The 23,060-nt window shown below is 36.8% G+C and overlaps 1 protein-coding gene across 5 annotated transcripts in view; it reads right to left on the bottom strand.

Moving 5' to 3' along the window:
• DMD (dystrophin) overlaps positions 1-23,060 on the bottom strand; it is a 2,282,236-nt gene that overhangs the window by 714,220 nt on the left and 1,544,956 nt on the right. For all 5 annotated transcript variants that reach the window (XM_059679269.1, XM_059679268.1, XM_059679270.1 and 2 more), the window contains one exon: positions 21,944-22,176. In XM_059679269.1, coding sequence (XP_059535252.1) covers positions 21,944-22,176 — 233 coding nt within the window. The remainder of the gene's footprint in view (positions 1-21,943; positions 22,177-23,060) is intronic.

Here is a 23,060-nt window from a genome sequence, read left to right as displayed (position 1 = left end):
TTAAAGAACTTTATTCAGTTGTTTACTTTGATGAATGATGCAAAATACCACTGTTATATCAGAGCAAAATAAAAATGTGAAGAAAAGTAACATAGAGGTAGAATAAATTCAACTTGTAGAGCTGAGATTTATTTACAAAGATCTTTTTTTTTTTAAAAAAGATATATTTTTATTTATTTCAGAGAGGAAGGGAGAGGGAAAGAGAAAGCTAGAAACATCAACGATAAGAATCATTGATCAGCTGCCTCCAGGACGTCCCACACTGGGGATTGAGCCCACAACCCAGGTATATGCCCTGACTGGGAATCAAACCATGACCTTTTGGTTCATAGGTCGACACTCAATCACTGAGCCACACAAGCTGGGCTATTTACAAAGATCTTAAAACGTGCTTTTTAACCCTGATAACTACAGTATGAAAGAATTTTCTATCCCAGTTTTACAGATGCTCAGACTGAGGATCGGAAAGTTGTGTAGTTTGCCAATAACACACAAAGCAAGGTTCTAGATGCCTGATCCTAGATGCTTAATTCATGTTATTTCTACAAATATGAAAAAAACAGTTAAAATGCTCATATAATATTAATGTTCCTCTATAATTGAGGAGAGGGTGGAGTGTCCAAATTATAACAAGGGCTCTTTACTATGATACTAAATTTTTTTGTGAACAAAAGCTGATATTTGGAGATATCATCAAAGAATTGACAAAGAAAAGTAGGCTAAGAAAATAAGAATGAAAAAAAGGCAGTGATAAAATATTTGCTGTTTATCAGTGTTGGAAATCCTTGTTTTTACATGTTTATGTAATACATTATATTTCTCTTGGTGTGAAATGATAGAAAATGAATATGTGTGTTCTTTTCTATTCCTTTGAAATGACAAAAGAGATGGTATTTCATCCTCTTTTTCTTCCCAGCTTTTAAATTGCACAGTTACTTATATAACACTACCAAGAGATAGGAAAGTAGAATTAAACAATAAATTAACTATTTTTATAAGACTGTTAGTCTGATTATAAAGGAATTATATTTGTTTGTAAATTCTAACTCTACTGGGAAACCTTTCCTGAGCAACTGCCAGCTCCCTTCCACATGGAGTAGTAACTAGAGTAGATATATTGGTAATTTTCATAGCAACTCATTCTGTAGCCACCAAGGAATTGGAGTGGGAAATCCTATCCTCCTTGCCACAATGATTGGTTCAGGGGTGGGTTTATGTCTTAAGCTAGTCCAATCATAGAGAAGCTCAGAACTTTCATTTGAGGGTCAAAAAAGGAAATTTTTCTTTCTATTTTAAATATAGTATGGTATCCAAACATGAATCCTGTAACTGCTATAACAATGGTGAAGGACAATACTGAGCAAAGAGCTTGAACCTTGAACATGCCATGCCTGGAGTTCACACAATATTTATATTACATATGCCAATAAATTCTCTTTCTTATTTAAGCAATTTGAATTGGAATTTCTATTAGTTGCAATCGAAGATATTCTCATTTATGACCAGCTTTCATCTAAAGGAATATCCTGTTGTCACACAAATATAAAATCTATTTCATCATATCTCAAATTGTCTGTTTACTTTTTGGTTTTCTAAAGTAGATTATAAATAATATCAATGTAAATTAGGTTTTTCCAAGAAAGAATCCATAATGAAAATAATTCAGTTTTCAAAGTGTTGATACTTGTTTAATTTTATTTATCTATAAACAAGAGGCCCAGTGCACAAATTCATGCATGGGTGGGGTCCCTCTGGGTTGCCTGCGGGAATCAGGCCCCAGCTTATGCTCCCAGCCTCACAGCCCCAGCTCACACACCCAGCCTTGCAGCCCCGCAGCCCTGCCTGGCACCTGCTTTGGTCTGGTGCAGCTCCCTCACCTGCTCCACCATCCTGCCGCAGTCCAGCTATCCTTGGGGCCCATCAGGGCCAACAGCACCTACACTGCTGCCCACTGCCAGCTCTGCATTGTTGACACCTGCCATGTTCCTCGCTGCCCCCTGGTGGTCAGTGCACAACATAGCAAGTGGTTGAACTCCCGGTTGGACAATTTGCATATTAGGCTTTTATTATATAGGACTAGAGGCCCGATGCACAAAAATTTGTGCACTCGGGGGGGGTCTCTCAGCCTGGCCTGTGCCCTCTCACAGTCTGAGACCCCTTGGGGGATGACCACCTGCTGGCTTAGGCCTGCTCCCTGGGGGATTGGGCCTAAGCTGGCAGTCAGACATCCCTCTGGCAGCCCGGGAGCCCTCGGGGGGGATGTCCACTTGCCAGCAGGGAGCAGGCCTAAGCTGCAGTAGGACATCCTTAGCGCTGCTGAGTAGGCAGGAGAGGCTCCCGCCACCACTGCTGTACGGGAAGCCGTCAGCCTGGCTTGTGGCTGAGCAGAGCTCCCCCTGTGGGAGTGCACTGACCACCAGGGGGCAGCTCCTGCATTGAGCATCTGCCCCCTGGTGGTCAGTGTGTGTCATAATGAGCAGTCATTACCAGTCCTTCTGCTGTTAGGGTCAATTTGCATATTACCCTTTTATTATATAGGAGTGCCTGGCCAGCCTGGGTGAGTGGCTGATGGCTGTTTGCAGGCTGGCCACGGCCCCTTCAGGGTGGGGGGTCCTGCTGGGGTGCCTGGCCAGTCTGGGTGAGGGGCTGAGGGCCATTTTCAGGCTGGCTAAGCCCCCCAGCGGGGACCCTCACCCCATTAGGGTGTGGCCAGCCTGGGTGAAGGGCTGATGGCTGTTTGCAGGCTGGCCACGGCCCCCAGCCACCCAAGCTCCCAGTGGAGGCTGGCTGGCAGCAGGTATCTGGGATTTATTTGTCTTCTATAATTGAAACTTTGTTGCCATGAGAGGAGGCCACAGCCGGCTCAGGGCAGGCGGGAACCTTGGCTTTCTCCATAGCCTGGGCAAACAAGCCTCCTGCTTGCTCTGGCTCTGTGGCTGCTGGACGCCATCTTGGTTGGGTTAGTTTGCATATAGTCGCTCTGATTGCCTGGTGGATGTGGCTTAGGGCAAAGTGAAGGTAAGATCAATTAGCATCTTTGTCTTTTATTAGTGTAGATAAGGTAACTATATATCCAGTTTACCCTGGGCAATCTCAATTAACTCTTGTTGCCTGGCATTATTAATGATACTCATTTTTATTCTTTAATATGATTTAGGCAATAAATTTTAAAAGATCATATAATGGACTATAAGCTTATTTTTAAAATTAGCCTCATTCTGCCCTTTTGTAAGCTCAGTGTGACAGGCATGTATCCTTAAACTGCCACCTATTTGTGAAAACATCATAGATAATAGGAACTAACATTATAGATCTCATTGCCCTTAGGATCATAGTTTACCCTTGTTGCATTCTTTTAGATTCTCCTAGCCAGCAACCTTCTAAGAAATGATGAATAGAGATGCAATATAACCTCATTGAGAAAGTAATTGTGCTTTATGCTTAAAATGAATAACATATATTTCCTTTTTCACTTCTAGATGGTAGACATGGCCGTGTCCCTGAAGTCTAGCCCTCCAAATGTGTTAAAAGCTCTTTGTTTTGGAGAACCTTAGAATGTAGAAGATGATCTAGAATGACCAAAAACCATAGCTTAAAAGAAAAGGCAGAATTATAATATCAACTGGGAGATTTCTTTTCTTTACACCCATCTGAGCCCCAAAAGCTCTTGAAGCATCCTGTAGAGAAGGGTAAACCCTGAAAAAAATGACCAAGATTCTGGATTCTCCACCTACTCTAGAAGAAAAAAAAACATAGACATCTGACATTTCTTATGCTTTGAGAGTTGAGAAACAATTCAATTGGATTTTATTCATAAGGTTATGAAGAATTATTCTAGGGTATTTTCATGGCAACTGAGAATATGTAGATTTAATATTTGAAACTGAATAAATTCATTCTTAAGAGTAGAATTTAAGAATATGATGGCATAATTTGATAATAACATTGGGGGCAAGGAATTACTTTGCTAATAGGAAAAGTATAACTGATACCTGTGCAGTTTCTGATGATGGTAAAAAAAAAAAAAAAGGTAAAAAATCACCTTCAGATTTCCAGAATTTGTGGATTAGTTATATATTCTGTTACTGGAAAGAACTGTAGGTCACTTGATCCTGATTTCAAAATATAAATAAAACTGAGGGGGGCGGGGGAAGGGTGTGAAGAATTTTTGTGAGTTTATTTGAGCCAAACTATTGACAATTGCCGTGAAGCAGAATCTCAACGGATTGGGATAATGTTCCAGAGAATGATGGTTTTTCACCTTGTTTTATACCTTACATCAAAGGAGGAGACATAAGTGGGTTACATGAAATCTATTGGTGATAGATTATGGAGGCGGGAGAAAGAAAAGTGGGGGTGGGGTTGGAGGTGGGGGAGGAACATCTGGGATTGGATAAAAAGTAAGATGATAGACCCATTACTTAGGTGGGTAAGGATAGTTAACAGTAAACAATTAACATGAAAACAATAACAATGAAGGAATTTATGGTCTCTGTCCTAGCGCCCAGGCACATTTGTTTGTGCCCCAGGGTGGGGGCTGGGGGGTGAAGGGAAGTTACAAGTTACTCTGACATTTCATAGGTATGTTATCTTAAATGCAAAAAGACAATAGTCTCAGTTAAGGCAAAAATTGACCCTGTCAGGGAAAATACCGGCCTAGGACATGACTATCTATATAGATAAAACCCTAATATGCTAATAGACTGAAGGGCAGGACAACAGAACAACCAAACAACCAGTCTCTATGATGTGCGCTGACCACCAGAGAGCGTGTGGGGAACATGGCAGGCATTAGCAATAGGCAGCAGAGTGTGGAACATGGCAGGCATCTGCTGTGGTGGGATGGTGGAGCAGGTGAGCAGGGGCGCCAGACCAAGGCAGGGCACCAGTCGCTGTCATCAGGGTGAGCCTCTGGTGGTTACTGAAAATTCTTTCCTCTCACACACTGCGGTCCCACCAGGAGCTCGCACCCACTACTAGCGCCCAGTGCCAGTCCTGATCACTCAGTGCTTCTCCACCTCTCCCTGCTCCTGAGGGGCAATCAGGGTAGCAGCTGCCACTTGCACCCACTGATGGCACCAGTCCCACTTGTACCTGCTGCTGGCACCAGCCCCAATCACTCTGCGCCTTCAGTAGGTATGAGGGGGACTGGCACCGTCAGCAGCAGGAGAGGGGTTTACAGCAGGCAGGGGACTGAGGGCCTTGGCAGGAGGGGCCGGGTCAGGGCAGATGATGGGCCGAGACCGGTCCCTGTGCCCACCACAGCCTCTTGGCCCACAGTTCCTTTCAAGGTGCATGAATTCATGCACTGGGCCCCTAGTCCACCATAACTGCTTCTAGTTAAAGTTTTAATTTCAGGCTATCCTTTGTGGTTACTTTAGGCCTTTAAGTTTGCAAGACTGCCATGCAGGCCTTCCCTGAGCTTGTCAGGTTAGCATGTGGCCTCTTTTTTATTTGTCCACAAAGGAAAGCAGACCAGGGGGTTTTAGCATTGGAATTATACCTTAAAACACATAAATAAAAAACAACAGGAGGTTGAGAAAAAACCCCAGTATCATGATCACATACAATGAGTTGCTACATAAACAGTGGTTATTTAAAATAAACACATGTGTACTGGGAGACTAAAAAGTCAAAATGATAAAAAAAAAAAATGCCCCCAGCCTTACAAAATACTTAAAATCACAACCACATAAATTATCTGAAAAATTTTCCAATGTAATAGAATTAATATATATTTCCTTGTAAAGAATTAGATGTGACACATTTTATATGCCTTAAATATTGGATAAAAAGTTTAAGGCAAAAGTTTAAATCAAAGCTTTAAGGGTCAGAGAAAGAGGATAAATTAAATAGAACATGCTTCCTGGTTGTAAAAAATATAAAGAGACAATGGCTTGGGGAATATATGTGATTGTAATCTCTCTGCTTTATATCAAAAAAGAAGTTTTCTATTCAGTAAAGTGGAGTTAAAGAAAATAAATGAGAGGGACCTTTATATCAGCTAAGTCTAAGTAAGGTCTTTCATACCATGATAGGTTCTTTTGAGGGTACACTCAGTACTACTGAAAAGGAAAATGGGGGAGGGGGGGCTTGCAACCTAGTTCAGTATCTGGTTAAAACTGTAGTCTTACTTCCCCACTCTGACTGATTTGGGCAGATCTGCAGAACCTATCCCAGGGGCCCCACAACAGCTGACTTGGGTGGAGCTGTAGAGCATGCCCCCAAATGCCTCACCAAGACTGACTTGGGCACAGCTGCAGGGACCCTCAGGGGCCCGCCACAGGAGGAGACATATAGGTCAGAGTTTCCCCACGAGTTCAGTTCAGGATTTGGATCCGGAATCCCCTGGACTAGCAGAACTGCGAAATAAAGGTTAAACTTTCCTTCCTCAGAGTGCTGGCTGATCATTCTCCCGTGCATTCTGCTACAACACTACAATCAAAAGTACCAAAGGTACATAATTATAGACCCAGGGGAAAGCTGACATCTGTCTGACACATTGAGGAACACTGGGCTCAAAACTTTTTGACTGCACACATCTATTTTTTTAAAAAATGGTCCACATATCAATCCACATTTATTAAAAACTTTATACATATGTGTGGATGAAAGGGGCCACATGTTAACCTGACAAGTTCAGGGAAGGCCTGCATGGCAGTCTTGCAAACTCAGAGACCTAAAGTAACCACAAAGGGTGGTCTGAAATTAAACTTTAACTAAAAGCAGTTATGGTGGGTAGTTACATCCTAGGCTGGTATCTTAACTGAGCCTATGTGTCTTTTTTATCTTTTTTTATAAAATATATTTTATTTATTTTTTTACAGAGAAGAAGGGAGAGGGAAAGGAGAGGGATAGAGAGTTAGAAACATTGATGAGAGAGAAACATCGATCAGCCTTCTCCTGAACACTCCCCACTGGGGATGTGCCTGCAACCAAGATACATGCCCTTGACCGGAATCAATCCTGGGACCCTTGAGTCCGCAGGCCAACGCTCTATCCACTGAGCCAAACCAGTTAGGGTCCCTATGTGTCTTTTTGCATCTATAATAACATACCCTGGAAATGTCTGGGTAAGTTGTAACTTCCCTTTTTCTGGACCCCTGAGGGCACAACCTAATGTGCTGGACACCAGGACAGATACCACAAATTCCTTCATTGTTATGTTAATTGTTCCTGTACCCACCTAAGTATGTGTCTATCATTTTACTTTTTATCCAATCCCAGGGGCTTCCCTGCTTTGCTTTCTCCCGCCTCTCTAGTCTATCACCAATGGATTTCATGTAACCCACCTATGTCCCTTTCCTTTGATTGCAATGTGTAAATACAGATGTAACCTGACATTCTCTGGAACATTATCTCAATTCATTGAAGTTCTGCTTCTCGGCATATGTCGACAGTTTGGCTCAAATAAACTCACACATATTCTTTACAGGTTTCAATGTGTGTTTTTTTACATTAACATATGCTACTTTATTGATATATTATATATTTTATAAAACAAAAATATTAACTTTGAAAGAATGAGATAAAAATAAATAGAAATAGAGTTTATGGTTCTTCCTATATATTCCCATTGAGGACCTCTGTAACTGAACACTAAAGAGAAGAGACAAAGCTTTCTGTTTCATATGAAATATGAAAAGTGTTTGATTTCTGCCTTTCAGATTTTATATGGGAAAATGCAAAATGTATGCAGGCATTTTAATGTGTTTCTCTTTGAAACTTTCATGCAGATTTTAATAATTAATCAATATTTTAAATATAAATTGTGATATGTAATATAAAAATATACCTCCAGAGGCAATACTGCTTCATGGAATGTTGTGTTAAATTCTTTCCCTTCCCAATTCATTCTGGAGAAAGTCTATCTACTTAATCCCTGGTAGGTATATCATAATGAGAGGTGCAAATGCTATTCTAGTAACAACTTCGCAAATTATAGACATGGTACTAAGAGGAAAAAATTTCTGAAAGATTAATTTGGTACCAACAAAATCATGTACAGAAGTCAAGTGACTCATGGAGACCTGCACAATCCATTAAGATAAGTTAACCTTTTCTAAAATGTGTTCCTCAAGATGTTCCACCCAAATGATTTCCAAGGAGAAACGAGAGGCTGAACTAAACAATACTAGCATTCCTGCAGGACTTTTCAGTGACTTTGCTATGGTGATGTACACTGTAGATCTCAAAGTCCATGCACAAATATTTCTCAGCTTATTTGACTTCTTAATGAGGAATATCTATTAACATCTCATGGATCTAGTGTTCTGTAGGGCAAGCATGTCAAACTTGCTGCCCATGGGCCACATGTGGCCCACAACAAATATTTTTGTGGCCCAGCCAACATCACGGTATGTAGGAAACGTTTTAATAAAACTTTGATAACTTAATTTTTACAATATCCTGTTATACATAATTATTAATAATGAACTACAATGTTCACTAATGACTGATTACTATAATTGTGTTGTATTCATTTCCCTTATGCGCCTTACACGCTGATGCACCATTTCTCTCCACTAATACTAGCAGCGAATATTTTAGCAGCTGATTGCCACGTCATTAGTCTTGTACTGACCTGTTTGGTGTGCGCAATTAGGAAATATTTCACTTTCAGAGAAAAACAAAAATAGGTTTATTTGCATTATGCTTATTAATTTGTGCAGTTATTCAGTGTCTGGTAAGTTAATGTTCAAGATAAAAATATTAATTTTTATTAAAGTGTTCTATTATTTTGTTAATAATTACTCATTTATTTCAGCCCTTTGTATTCAGCATGCCTCTATTGTAAAAAACCTACATTTCTATGAAAATTGAAGCTTTTGTTTGTTTGCAGCCCACATAAACTTAAACCTTGTTTATTTGGCCCTTGTTAGCCTTTGAGTTTGACATACTTGCTGTATGGGGAATATTGAGATAGTTTATCAACTAGGAACAATAGGATTTCCTAGTCAAAATCTTAACAGTCACCATTTTCCAGTTGTTTCTTTTTAGAACATAAAATAAACAGTTGAGATTTTGAGAGGCAAGAATGTTATTCTTGTTGAAGCATGTGGTGAGGAAGAATAAAAAAATCTAGAAACTTCAGTCTTGAGATAGTGCTTCAATTAAGAGAGCATTGATGGCCAACTAAGCACTGGGGCTTGTGGTAAAAGTTAGAGAAGACCATGTAAAGGAGTTATAAGATGTTATGAAAAGGGCAACACAGACCAGAAAGAAAAACTTGATCTTTTAAAAAGTTTTATATTAAATGGGCTATATTACTTATTTTCTTGATTGATCATCATGCTAGAATTGGTAGTCTTTTAATTGCTTCTATTTTTCCCTTTCCTTGTACTACACAAGTGTGTTTGGGTCTTAATTCAGAGTATGAAAACCGATGACCTAGTGCTGTTGATGCTAATGGACCTCTTCAGAATTTGTCAGGCTATTTCGTTATTATAAAAGTGATTGCTTTCTCTTTCTCCAATTTAAAAAGATTCAGAAGCAAAAATACAGAAATGAACAATAGAATTTTTTAGATTCTATTTCATCAATATCAGAAATAAATTTAAACAGAGGACATGTGTGTTATGGCTGTTTTGAGTAGCACTGCCCAATAGTGCTTTCTGCAGTGATGGAAATGTTGTATTTCTGTGTTGTGCAATAGGTAGTCACTAGTCACATGTGGCTATTGGGCATTTGAATGTGGCTAGAGAGACTAAAGAACTGATGTGGCCAGGGGCTACTGTATTGAACAGTGAAGATTTCAAGAATCATAGTCAACATGTGTGGTTAATTAGGAAGTTATTCCTTGAGAATGTAAGGTGAGATATAAACACAATTTTTTTCAATTTCCCACTACATTTACATTGCTTTCAGTGATCTTTGTACGGTATGATTATAAAGCAAAAACAATTGAGGCTTACTACTATACATTAGTACCAGGGTTATTCTTTCACATTCACACCTCCATACCATTTCTGTGATGAGAGACCTAAGAAGACAGGAAACCAGTCACACACATTTTTAGCCAATTAAAGGCTACTTAAATCTAGAGGAGAAAATATACATTAGTTAAGGATATCTTATGAGGCAAAGCCAGTTGCTTACTCAATATCCATTCTTTCCTTCTTAACTAAGATTCCAAATTTTGTTCGAAACATCAAAGTTTTAGGATTAGGACACCAATTTTATTGTTAATTATAAATGAAGAAATCACCTAGTCATTTAAAATACTCTATCATCCTAGGATCCCTTGAGGCTAGGCATGGTCAAGTGAAACATTTCTGGTCAACGTAGTGTAAGCAGACCTCTTCTATGTGGGGCTGCCAAAAAGCTTTTGTTTTCCATATAAATAGGAGCTGATACACCTGGCACATGCATTTACTCTTTCCATTTCCCCTATTTTCCATTAAAAAGACAGACATGGTGCTGAGAGTCATGGAGACCACAGGAAACAATGTACTGAGGATGGGTAGGGATGGCTAATGAAGGCCTTAGGATTCATGATTTTGTGGCTGCTGGCTTTACCCTAGAACACACAATTCTGGAAGTCTGGCTATATGAGAAAAATAAACTTTTATTTGGAGAAACTCTTGTAGTGAGGATTTTTTCACATGGAGCCAAACACAATCTTAACAGTATTAATTGTAAAAAAGATCCTTTAATTTCTAAACTTCTTAGAGTGTAAAATTATAATTTCTTTTGCTTGATGTAGAAAATTTAATTCCCAGGAGGCTTTCATTCATCACTGAGAAAAAACAGACATAAATCATATGACATTTAAACATTAAAATAAATATAAATATGCATATGGCTCTATAACAGATTGTTAAATTCCATATGCTAAGTAAAAATAGTCATCTATGAAGATAAAGTAAATCCATAACATTTATAAAACACCTAGTATGTCCCTTAGCTGTCATAGCAAGAAGAATACTATGCCTGCTTTTAAGGAAATTTAAATTCATTTCAAAAGCTAAAATACAACCAATCAAATAAAAACAAATGTTTTAAAAAGAGAAGATCAAGAAAATAGAAGCAGCTTCACAAGCAAAAATCTAGTTAATGAAAAAAGTAATTTTTCAGTGAATTACTGATTAAAAAGACCAATACAGACTGGAGTTATCAAAACAAATTTCACAGAGAAGGCAGGGATAGATGGTGCTCTTATAATCCAGTTGGCTCTATATTTCTAACAATTATTTTAAGGAGTGTGAAGGAACCCTAAGACAGTGGGTACTTCATAATTGGATTTAGTTAGAATTCACACCTTGAAATGGTTGCATGGTTCTAATCTAAAAAATTTCCTAATTCTAAAAGTGAAATACATTCTCATTTTGATTTAGAGAACAATTTCACTGTAAAATCTCATTATAATAGTATCTAGCTCCTTGCTGGTTTGTATTTTTTCCACTTGCTACTATCTTCCCCCCAATAACTGTCTTCTTTCAGTGCCTAACACCTATTAGAAAACTTAAAAAAATCAAATTGAACTGGGTAACTGTGGTAAAGTGACACTTTGATTTTTATTTCAAATTTCTCAAAGGACATTTATGGTCCTATCTGTGGCAGCTTTTAGTGATTTTCATATATGTCAGGACAGAAAAGCTTAGCCTTAATGAAGTTGCTACAGATTATTTTCCCTCTCACCACTATTTAGTTCTTACAGTTTTAGGGCGAAAAAGCATGGAGGAGTTAAGCATAAATTATTATCTTCTTTCCACCTCTTAAGTAGAGATTTATTTATATACTTTTGCCCCAAAACTTTTCTATGGCTTTTCTTTCACTCATTTCTACTTGGAAGGTTTAAATATAACTCTAGAGCCGAGCTGGTATGGCTCAGTGATTGAGTGTCGACCTATGAACTGGGCGGTCATGATTCCTTGTTGGGGCACATGCCTGGGTTGCAGGCTCAATCCCTAGTGTGGGGCGTGCAGGAGGCAGCTGATCAATAATTCTCTTATCATTGATGTTCCTATCTCTCTCTACCTTTCCCTTCCACTCTGAAATCAATAAAAATATATTTTAAAAAATAATCCTAGAGTTGAACATAGTAAATCAGTTTCTTGGGAGGTTAACATGTATCCTTACAAAATTTATTCTGTTTCTATAATTAAAGGAAGACAAATCAAAGCATTTCTATTCTTGAGGTAAATAATACAGAAGATATTATTTCCTTGAGTAAACTATAGGAAATACATGATTCTTAAATATGATGCTACTTGTTTACACAGAATGTTATATATAAAGATAAGGGAATCTGGAAGTATTTATTAATTATTAAAATTATATTCAAAGTTATTTTTATAAATCAAATAAAAAAGTAACCAAACCATTCTAGAAACCCTTGTATTATTTTTAGTGAATTCATAAAAGATGACAAGAACATGGTCCAATCTCACTGCCTCTCTCTTAAAAACAATGCAACTATGATCACCTTAGAAATTTACTGATGTATTAGCATAGTTTATAAAACTTAAAAATATTAGACCATATCATGTTAAAAAATTTCACCATTAGATTATTGAATAAAAATTAGCAAGACATTTGGAAAGGGAAGTCTGGTTAATTTTCTTCTATATGAGAGAGGCAGGCATATATTAAGAGGAAAAAATAAATAATTGATTGATTAACTCATTCTAATGTGCATATGATTGAAAGCAACATAGCATTATTTTCTCTTGTGTCAATCACTACTTTCTGCTTTTTATGCTTTCCTCAACTGAAGATACACTCTAAAATTAGAGCCTATATTCTCCCTATTTTTAATTCCCAACAGTAGATAATACTGATGTTTTTAACCAGCAAGTGTTCAGTAAGTAACGGATAAATCAAAACTTAGTCTCATACTGAAAGCACTTAAAAAGGTAGTCATGGAGGAAGAATCAAGATGGCAGTGTAGGTAAGCACCTGTACTCACTATCTCCCATCACCAAATCAAAATTATAACTAAAATAAAGATCAACCATTATCCAGAATCATGGAAAAGCTGGCTGAATGGAAGTCCTACAACTAGAGAAGTAAAGAAGAAAGCACACTGAGACTGGTAGGAGATGTAGAGTTGTGGAACGGGATGATCCGGCACCCATGTGTGCCACTTTTTTAATCAGGAGGGAGATTGTCTCTTTGAAGGTCACCCATGAGGAACAAGGGGTCCCAGCCCTACACCAGAAATCCAGCCCAGGGTCCCAGAGCTGGGAAGAGAAGTCCCCGTAACTACAGGCTGTAAAAACCAGTGCGGATTGGGGCTCAGTGACACAGAGGCTGCTAGAGACCCAACTGTTCTTCTTAAAAGGCCGGGGCACAAACAACTTACAAGGTCCTGATTCCTCTGAGCTCTAGCACCAGGGTGAGGCTTTGGGGGACACAGACACATACAAGGAGGACCTGGATTGTCTGACACCAGAACAGGAACCTGGGGGCAGCTTTCTCCCAGACAGAGGTGCTCACAGGAATCATTGTTTCTGTGCTGGAACCTCCCCAGTCCCAGGGCTGACTAGCAGCCAGTTCTGTTTGCTCTGCCCTGGTGATTTCCTAAGAACCCGCCTCATCCAATTTACAATCCCAACCAAGCTGTGTGTAGCAGCTTTTTCATAGTAATGGCCTGTCCTTGGTCAGGCTAAAATCTCTCAAACAAGCTGTAACTGGGTTAGGGAGCCCCAAACCTATCAATAAAAGGCCCAAGACCTGGCACTAGCACCAGCATTCTTTGCTTCATAGCTGGACCTCGTCTGGGAACTTTCAAACCCCATACAAAGAGGAGGAATCTACAGATCTCTCAGTAGCTCCTGCTGGGTGGCCCCAGGCAGTGGCTGACTTTGCACCTCCCTGGAAACTCAAGAGCCAGTGTAACCAGTGGTCAGTGTCAAACCATACCAGATTGCAACTTTACACATCCATAAGAGACACACTCAAGGGGCAGACTCAGTGAGCACCAAAGCCCCACTGAAGCAAGTCCTGCTCCATAGGGGTATATTCTGTATAGCAGCTCTCCCACTGTAGTCATAGCTGGTTCTCACAGCCAATTGGCCTGGAGGTCAATTCCTCCCAGTGACACCAACAGCAATCAAGTCTCAACTACAAGACTTTAAGTTCCACAAAGTGGTGCACCTAGAGTTCCCAGCTCAGGTGACTGGGGAGGCTGAGCCACTGGGCCCTATAAGACACCTACTATACCAGGCCACTCTACCAACTCAAGGAGACATAGAAGCTCTACTCAATACATAAAAACAAACACAGGGAAGCAGCCAAAATGTGGAGACAAAGAATCATGTCACAAATGAAAGAAATGGAAGAAAGCAAACTACTGGATATAGAGTTCAAAACCATGGTTATAAGATTACTCAAGAATCTTCTAGAAACCTCCAAGGGACTTAGTGAGACTTTTAAGGATTTTAGTGAGAATGCCTAAATAAATAAATAAATAAATAAATAAATAAATAAATAAAAGGACCAGTCAGAAATTAAGCATACACTGACTGAAATAAAGAACAATATACAGGAATTCAACAGTAGAGTAGAGGATTCTGAGAATCAAATCACAATTTGAAATATGAGGAAGCAAAAAACACCCAACCAGAAGAGCAAAAAGAAATAAGAACCCCAAAACATGAAGATAATATAAGGAGCCTCTGGGACAACTTCAAACATACCAACATTCACATTATAGGGGTGCCAGAAGGAGAGAGAGACCAAGATATTGAAAAACTATTTGAAGAAATAACGACAAAAAACTTCCCCTACCTGGTGAAAGAAATAGACTTACAAGTCCTGGAAGCACAGAGAGTCCCAAACAAGAGGAACCCAAAGAGGACCACACCAAGATACATCATAATTAAAATGCCAAGATGTAAAGACAAAGAGAGAATCTTAAAAGCAGCAAGAGAAAAGCAGTAGTTACCTACAAGGGAATGCCCATACTACTGTCAGCTGATTTCTCAACTGAAACTTTGCAGACCATAAAGGAGTGGCAAGAAATATTCAAAGTGATGATGACAAGGACCTACAACTAAGATTGCTCTACCCAGCAAAGCTCTCATATAGAATTGAAGGTCAGATAAAGAGCTTCAAAGACAAGAAAAATGTAAAGGAGTTCATCACCCCCAAACCAGTATTATATGAAATGTTGAAGGGTATTCTTTAAGAAGAGCAAGAAGAATAAAAAGAAAAAGATAAAAAATATGAACAACAAAATGGCAACAAATACATACCCATCAACAATTGAATCCAAAAATAAAAATAATCAAATACGAAATCTAATGAACAGAATAAACTGGTGAATAAAATAGAATCAAAGGCATGGAAATGGAACAGACTGATGATACTCAGAGGGAAGGGGTGTGGGGGTGTGGGAAGAGATTAAACAAAGATCTTATATGCATTACCTATGGACACAGACAATAGGGTGGCAAAGGCTTGAGGTGGGGTGGGAACTGGGTGGATGGGGCCAATGGGTGGCTAAAATAGGGACATCTGTAATAATCTCAACAATAAAGATTAAAATAAATAAATAATAAATTGAGTGCACTACTAAAAAGGTAGTCATTATATGTATTGTTAATTATCTGCAAGACACTCTACTCTGGAGTCTCCAAAGTAGGCATTTAAGGAAGCAAAGAAAATATTAGTAGTATTGATTTTCACTCAAGCTATTACAAATATCTACTTAATATTTATGTAAATAATATGCATACATATATATTTATCACTTTAATGTAAGTAATCATATACTGAAAAGTGTGGATAAATGTATAAAACTACTAATAGTGATGTGTGATTGTTACATTAGCACATTCTTAATAATTTGCTAATGTATACAGGAAATAAAATTAAAACCAAACTTTTACTCCACTATTTTTTTTCAATGTCATTTCCTAATAATTCCTATTTGCCTTTAGCATGCTTTGTAACTGAGTTTTCAAAGAAAATTTGTTAACCTAGGGAATGAATAAAAAAGCCATGCACCTAACATTAACATTACACTAACACTAGGGTAATGATAATAACTTACATTATTACTCACTGTAATTTCAATTATAGACTTCAAGGACATCAAATTATGGCAAAATATAAAGCCTCCAAAGCAGGTAATAATATGGCAGGTATAATAAAATTATATAGCTTTCAAAAAGATTAAAATAAGCTGAACTACTTACATTGCTTTCTTATAAAAGATCTAGAGAAGATTCCAGATTATAAATATTTTTACGAAAATAATAAAAGTAATTTCATATAAAGGAACACCTATGTAGGCTCAGGCAAGGGAATTTGTAAATAGAACTCACTATTTAAAAAAATGACAAACATAAACTTCCTTATCAGGATCCCATTGGTATTTCATTGAAAACACAGTATAGTGGCTTTTATCAGAATTCATGTAAATACCATGATTCAGTTTTATTTGATAAGATTTTGGGAGAAAAATTTCCAGTGAATTGAATTGAAATGTAGTAAGACATGCATTTCCATTCATAGACTTTGAAATATGTGGTCTGGTAAAGCCTATGTTTATCTTTAAGCAAAAAAGTGTATGGTATCATTTTCAATAATAATAATAATAATAATAATAATAATAATTAATAATAATAATATTATGACTTAGAAAATGAATTTTCTTATGTTTGCAACTATGACCTTTGTATTTAAAGAGAGTTTATTTCATCATGGCCAGAGAGTAAAATATGTCATATTACTGACACTGGTGTATCTGTACCTCCTTCAGTGAAGATAATAGTACATTTGACTCTCATTAGATAAGGAAAGAAAATTGTATGCATGTGGAGCAATGATCCACAGAGTTATGAGCTTTCCACAGGAGACATGCACATTTGTCACAAGAAAACTGCAGTAGAAAATTTGCAAATATCTTCAGCCAAACAGACTGCAACATTATTCTTTGTAGAATGCAGCAAACACCTACTTGTATATATGGAAAGCTGCACACTCTGGAATGGTGTTTTTTCTTAAACAAGGTTATGCAGAATGAACAGATGAGATGATGAGGTCTGGATGGTTGTTTAATAAAAGAAAAAATAAAACAATCTTTTCACTATAAAAGGACTGTCATCCAACTTGTAAAATCCTTTGGATACCTATGGAAATAAATGGTTCAGTTGGTTATGTTATAATTTTGGTGGAGAAGTGAGGAGATGTTTAAGAAGGGGGGTATGAGGAGTCATAGGAACAAAAAGGAGAAACTATTCCCAAGAAGTCTGAATTTATGTTAGGACAATTACATTTACTAAGTGACATTAGACCAATTAACTATTTTCTGTAACTTTTCTCATTTTTCAAATAAGGGAGCTATTTTTGATTATTTTTAATTGAATTTATTGGAGAGAAACTATTTGTAATACCTACTTTTCTGCTATGCTCATGGTAATAAAGGAATGCCAATAAACATTATTTTTCATTTGTTTTAGTTTAAACAATCAATGCCATTTTTTTTTACACATCATTCCACCAATCCTTCCAGGTCCATGTTAGACAAATTCTCTTGTCATCAGATGGTGCTTGAAGTTATTCAGCAAATGTTATAATCAGAATGATATTGTAGCCAGCCATTCAATTGTTCTTTGTGTAGATATAGCCAGTTTAAAAAATTATCACATAATTTTTATTAAAGATTTCTACCTTAACAATAAAAATGTTAAATGCATCCAAATAATTATTTCCCATTTAAATATACACTGTACCCACTACAACTGCTTATTCAATCTTTGGATAATGAAATTCCCCACATAGCAGCATAATGTGTAGTTAAAAATGAATCTTGAACAATGCTATTATCATCTTGTCCAGATTAGCCAATTTGTCTGAAACCCAACCTGGAGAGGGCTCCTTTGCCAATTCAATTCTTTATTCAATACAAGTGCCTGTGGTTCAGATTTAGTGGTGAATTACCCTGAACACCTGGCCAAAATGACTTGAAAAAAGACTGTAATTTATTTAGTGCAAGCAATCAGATACTAGCAGTATAAAAAAATAATGATATCATATAGTCACCTAAATCCTATCTGTTGATAACAACACAGTTTCTACTGCTATAACCATCATCCATATTAGCCAGCCACCACTCTATCTCCTCAACTTCTGTCTCTCTCTCTCACCACCATCTCTTCTTCTATTTCTCCCTCCCTCTTTCTCTTTTTCCCTCTCTAATTTCCTTCCCTTCCCTTCTCTTCTCTTCCTTTTCCTTCCTGTCTTTCTTTCCCTTCTTCCTTCCTTAAGGGTCATATTTAATAATTATTTTCAGAGAAAAACTCTAGACACATTTCCCCCCTTTATTTGATAGATTATGGCAGTAAAAGAAAACTGTGAATAACTGTCAAAACACATTTGTTTTGGAGCAATTTTACTTAAACATGTGAAGAAATATGGAAAGCATTCCATTATCAGATATCTCTGACATGCAACTATTAAGTTACAAATTATCTTCTGCTATTAATTTACAATTCTAGAAAATAAACTTGGAGCTTTTTGTGTTTTACTTTTAAAGACTTCATTTGCATATTTTACATCTCCATTCCTCTACAATATAATGGTGTATTTTTTACTCTCTAAAATTAAGCAGTCAAGTTGCTTAATATTTTAAATGGCTGTATTTTACAATCTTTTAAAAAAATGAAAGTTGTAATTTAATTCCCTTTTCTTGCCTGATATAATTCATTTAGTAAAAATTATTTTCATTTCAAAATGGTAGCAGCCTCCTATTTTCCAAAATAAGAATTTAATTAAACAATTTAACTAAAGGAGAATGGAAGCTAAATATCAAGTATGTGATTTCAAATACAAGGTCTAGAATTATGAAAAGCTAGCTATTCAAATGCCATGCCTTTATTCCCTTTCCCTGAACTAAGTCCTTAGACATAACCCATAATGTACCCAGGGAAGTAAAAAATCATGGTGTTTAAGAGTTGGGACTCTGGAATCAGACTGCTTGGGTTCAAATCCCATTGTTGTCTTTTCACTACTTGACCTTGGGGAGGTCATTTAACCTCACTGTGCTTTAGTATCAATCTCACAGTTTTGTGTGCACTGTCATACACATGATGTACTTAGATCAGTGACTGCCTTATCATTAGTGCTAAATATGTGCTAGGGATTATCCTGAAATTTACTTCTATCCTAGTGCTATACTGCCTTTTGCCCTTCGCCTTCTTTAATCTGATCATTTATTTCTTGTCCAACTCTGTATTTCCCAGGCACTTACTAGTAGGTCAATAAAAATTTGTTAAAAGTATATAAATAAATAGGCATTGAGAGTGTTTTACAGTTTCTCTCTTTTGGAATATTGTCTCATTTCCTACATCATAAACATTAAAGTTAGTATCCTTTCATTTAAAACTTTACATAGAGGAAATATTTGTTTCCTGATATTACAATAAATACTTCCTCAAACTTACCTTTCTTTCTTCTTCCCCTCTACACACACACATCTGTTTAATGTTTCTTTAGGGTCATTTTACTGACCATTTAGTAATTGACAGTGCCTTTAAAAATATATAGTTTTTATTAATTTCATAGAGGAACGAAGAGGAATAGAGAGATAGAAACATCAGTGATGAGAGAGAACCATTGATTGACAGCTTTCTGCATGCCCCTTACTAGGGAATTGAGCCCGCAACCAGGGCATGTGCCCTTGGCTGGAATTGAACCTGGGACCCTTCAGTCCGCCAGCGGATGCTCTATTCACTGAACCAAACCGGCTAGGGCTGATAGTGTCTTTATAATTATTTTTTTTAATGCGAGGGAAATAAACAGGAAAAGCATTCCCACTATTAAACAAGAGAGGGGAGAAAGAAATATATATGACATTTATAAATGCTAGCTTTCTGTGATCAAAGACATGGAACTTGAACTTCTCCTTCAAATTAATTTCTGACCTGTATTTAATACCACTATGAAGAGGCATCAAATTAGTCATCCTTTCTGCAAAAGAAAAATTTATTTGGAGAACTCTGAAGACTATGGAGCAGCTCAATACCTTCCTTAAAGGCAGGCTCACAAACCCTTCACAAGGAAATGTGTATTTTCTCTCCCATTCTAATATCAAGTGGCTTTCACAGGAGGCCATAGTGTCAATGACAGCATGGGGTGCAGACGTGGAAACACACTCTTATTTACATATAACATTATTATATGAGATAGACTTTGCACGATTCAAATGGCATGAGTAGGCAGATTTATATAGAGTTTGTTGTAGAACCTAGTATTAATTACTAACATTAGTTGAATACTTGAAGTAAGAAAGGCAAGGTGGAAAGATCTTTCATATACTACCTAATTTAATCCTCACAACAACTTATAAAGCATATAGTATTATTATTATCCACATTGTACAGATAGATAAACTCAGGTTCAGGGAGGGTAAGTAACTTAACCTGTGCACAGGTAAGATCACACAGCTTTAGTAGCGGAGCCAAGCTTTGAACCCAGATAATATAACTCCAAAGCCCTTGTTTTAAACATTATAACCTACTATCTCCTCTGGTTAGTAATAGTCTTGAAAGAACTGCTATAACTCAGCATAATATTGTACAATAATGTACCTTTTGTTTCTGTATGTATCAGCACACTGCAAATGTAAAATGTTTTGCATAGTGCCTGACATAGCCTAGATATACAATATACATATATACTAGTATATGTATTATACATCACCAAATGGTAACCACATTTATATTTAATGCTCCTATATGGAATAAGAACCCAGGCTTGGAACCAAACCAACTTGGATTTGAATCTTTGCTCTATTATTTACTAGGAGTGTGACTATGAGCCTCAGTAGCTTTTTCTGAAAATTATGGTTACTAATACCTGTTATAAAGCAGTAGAAAACAATACACACACACACACACACACACACACATATCTATCCTACAGGGTGAATGTGAATTCTGTGTGCCCTGTACCCAGAAGAGGAAACCAAGATCCAAAGGATGATTTGAGCACAATAATGTCATTTGCAAATGTCAAAGAAAGCCCACTAATTCGGGTCTTCTGGGTCTAAGCTCTAGGTACTTTATATGCAGGTTATTTTTTTTTCCTGTAGAATCACTAACATTTATTTTAAAAAAGAATTTGTGTGCCTTACTCCTTGTTTTTATTTTTCTTTAAAAAGTTGTTCTGTAATGACTAAATAGCTTCAGTATAATTTATTACGCCTTTAGAAAATATTTAAAAATCATTACAAGTGAAATAACTATAGTGTATAAAACCTTTCAAAAACTACCTTTTCTATTCATTCAGATATATAGAAGACATACGGTATATTTGTTCTAGCTAGGTAAACCACATTTATATCAATGAAGTCTTATGTTTCTAGTTGATGTCATAATTTTGCAGAATAAATTTCAATGAGGCTTAGAAGTGCAATCTTTGTATTAAAAACATGTTTATTGGAGTATGACATTGCATAAATACCAATATTAAGATCTAAGTTACTTTAAAATATATGTTTTGTTACTTTCTTTTTTCATTTGTTTATAGCTAACTTTCAATTATCCTTATCATTGGAGTAGGAAAATTGGCATGGACAACTCGGAAGTGAATAACCAATTCCCAGATTATATTTTATTCTGTAATATAGTATGGCTGCAGGGTACCAAAACAAGCAGTTTAAATGTAAACAGCTCAATTGAGCCACTTCTTTGTTATTAAATAGATTTTTAAAATACCAGTTGTTTAGTGAATTTAATTAAGCCAACTTTTCTTGTAAGGTTTATGCTTTTTTCCTTGTGTTATTCCTCTTCAATTTGTGGCTGTTTTGGATAATTGCATTAATTTGTTTCCTTGCTCATACTTGGCCTGAACAGAGCACAGTAGTGTGTTTGCTGACAGAGAAAAGCTGCCTAAAAACTGGTGGGAAATGTTCGAGGAGAGTACATTGATTTGTGGAACATCTTCACTTCAAAGAAAACCCCCTGTCAGCTTTTATCTGTTATGCCCATACCTTCTGCTTCATGATCATCTCATTGATGTCTTCAAGATCACCCACCATCACCCTCTGCGACTTTATAACTCGATCAAGCAGAGACAGCCAGTTGGTAAGTTCTGTCCAAGCCCGGTTGAAATCTGCTAGAGCAGGTACTTCCAAAAGCAAGGTGGATGGCATTTCCAGTGTGGAGATGGCAGTTTCCTTGGTAACCACAGGTTGTGTCACCAGAGTAACAGTCTGACTAGGAGCTATTTTTTTTTCAAAAGGACAAAAAAAAAAGAAAAGAAAAGAAAGAAAAGGAAAGAGAAATTAGAAACACAAGCTAAGAAGCCAATTCCAATAATAATGAAACAACCTTAATTAGAGGGCAACACTCTGAACCAAAGTATTATTTATGACATATGTTTTTTTTCTGAACAATGTGGGTACTTTATATATTATTACATGATAGAAAAATTCAAAGACTCAAACTTTTCATTAATACACATTAATACATATTTCACTAATATACCATCTTTCAAAATGATGTTACTTATTCTCAAGGCTGGACAATGAATTTAAATAGTCTTTTCCCCGTGACTATTTTGTAATTACCAATTTGTGCTTCTTAATCCATTCAGCTTTTTCACCCAGTCCCCCAACTCCCTCACCTCTAGCAACCATCAGTCTGTTCTTTGTATCTATGTGTCCATAAAGACTATGCATAGTGCCAGCCAGACACATACTAGATTTATCAGGGTGATCACTTCATAAGTTATATAAATGTCTAATCACCGGGTTATATACCTGAAACAAATATAATATTGTATGTCAACTGTACTTGAAAAAAACTAAAAAAAATAAGATAGTTTTTTCAGTAACCAGTTACACAGATTATGGAATTGGTAAAAACACACAAACGAACAAAAACAGTATTCAGATCTTGCCAAGGGAATAACTTTTGCTTATTTTTTTTATTCAAGGAAGAAAAGCAAAAGGAAAGATTGGATAAGATCTTATTTCTGAGTAAATGATTTCCTTGAATAGGAAGTAAATTACTTTGGAGGTGGACCCTAGGGAAATCAAAGCCAATGAAATGTTTGTTCTGTTTTATATTGGGAGAAGTTTATCATGTATTTCTTTCTTTTTTTTT

This window comes from Myotis daubentonii, chromosome X (assembly GCF_963259705.1).
Source record: "Myotis daubentonii chromosome X, mMyoDau2.1, whole genome shotgun sequence".
NCBI lineage: Eukaryota > Metazoa > Chordata > Mammalia > Chiroptera > Vespertilionidae > Myotis > Myotis daubentonii.
This window is presented reverse-complemented; position numbering and strand designations above follow the sequence as displayed.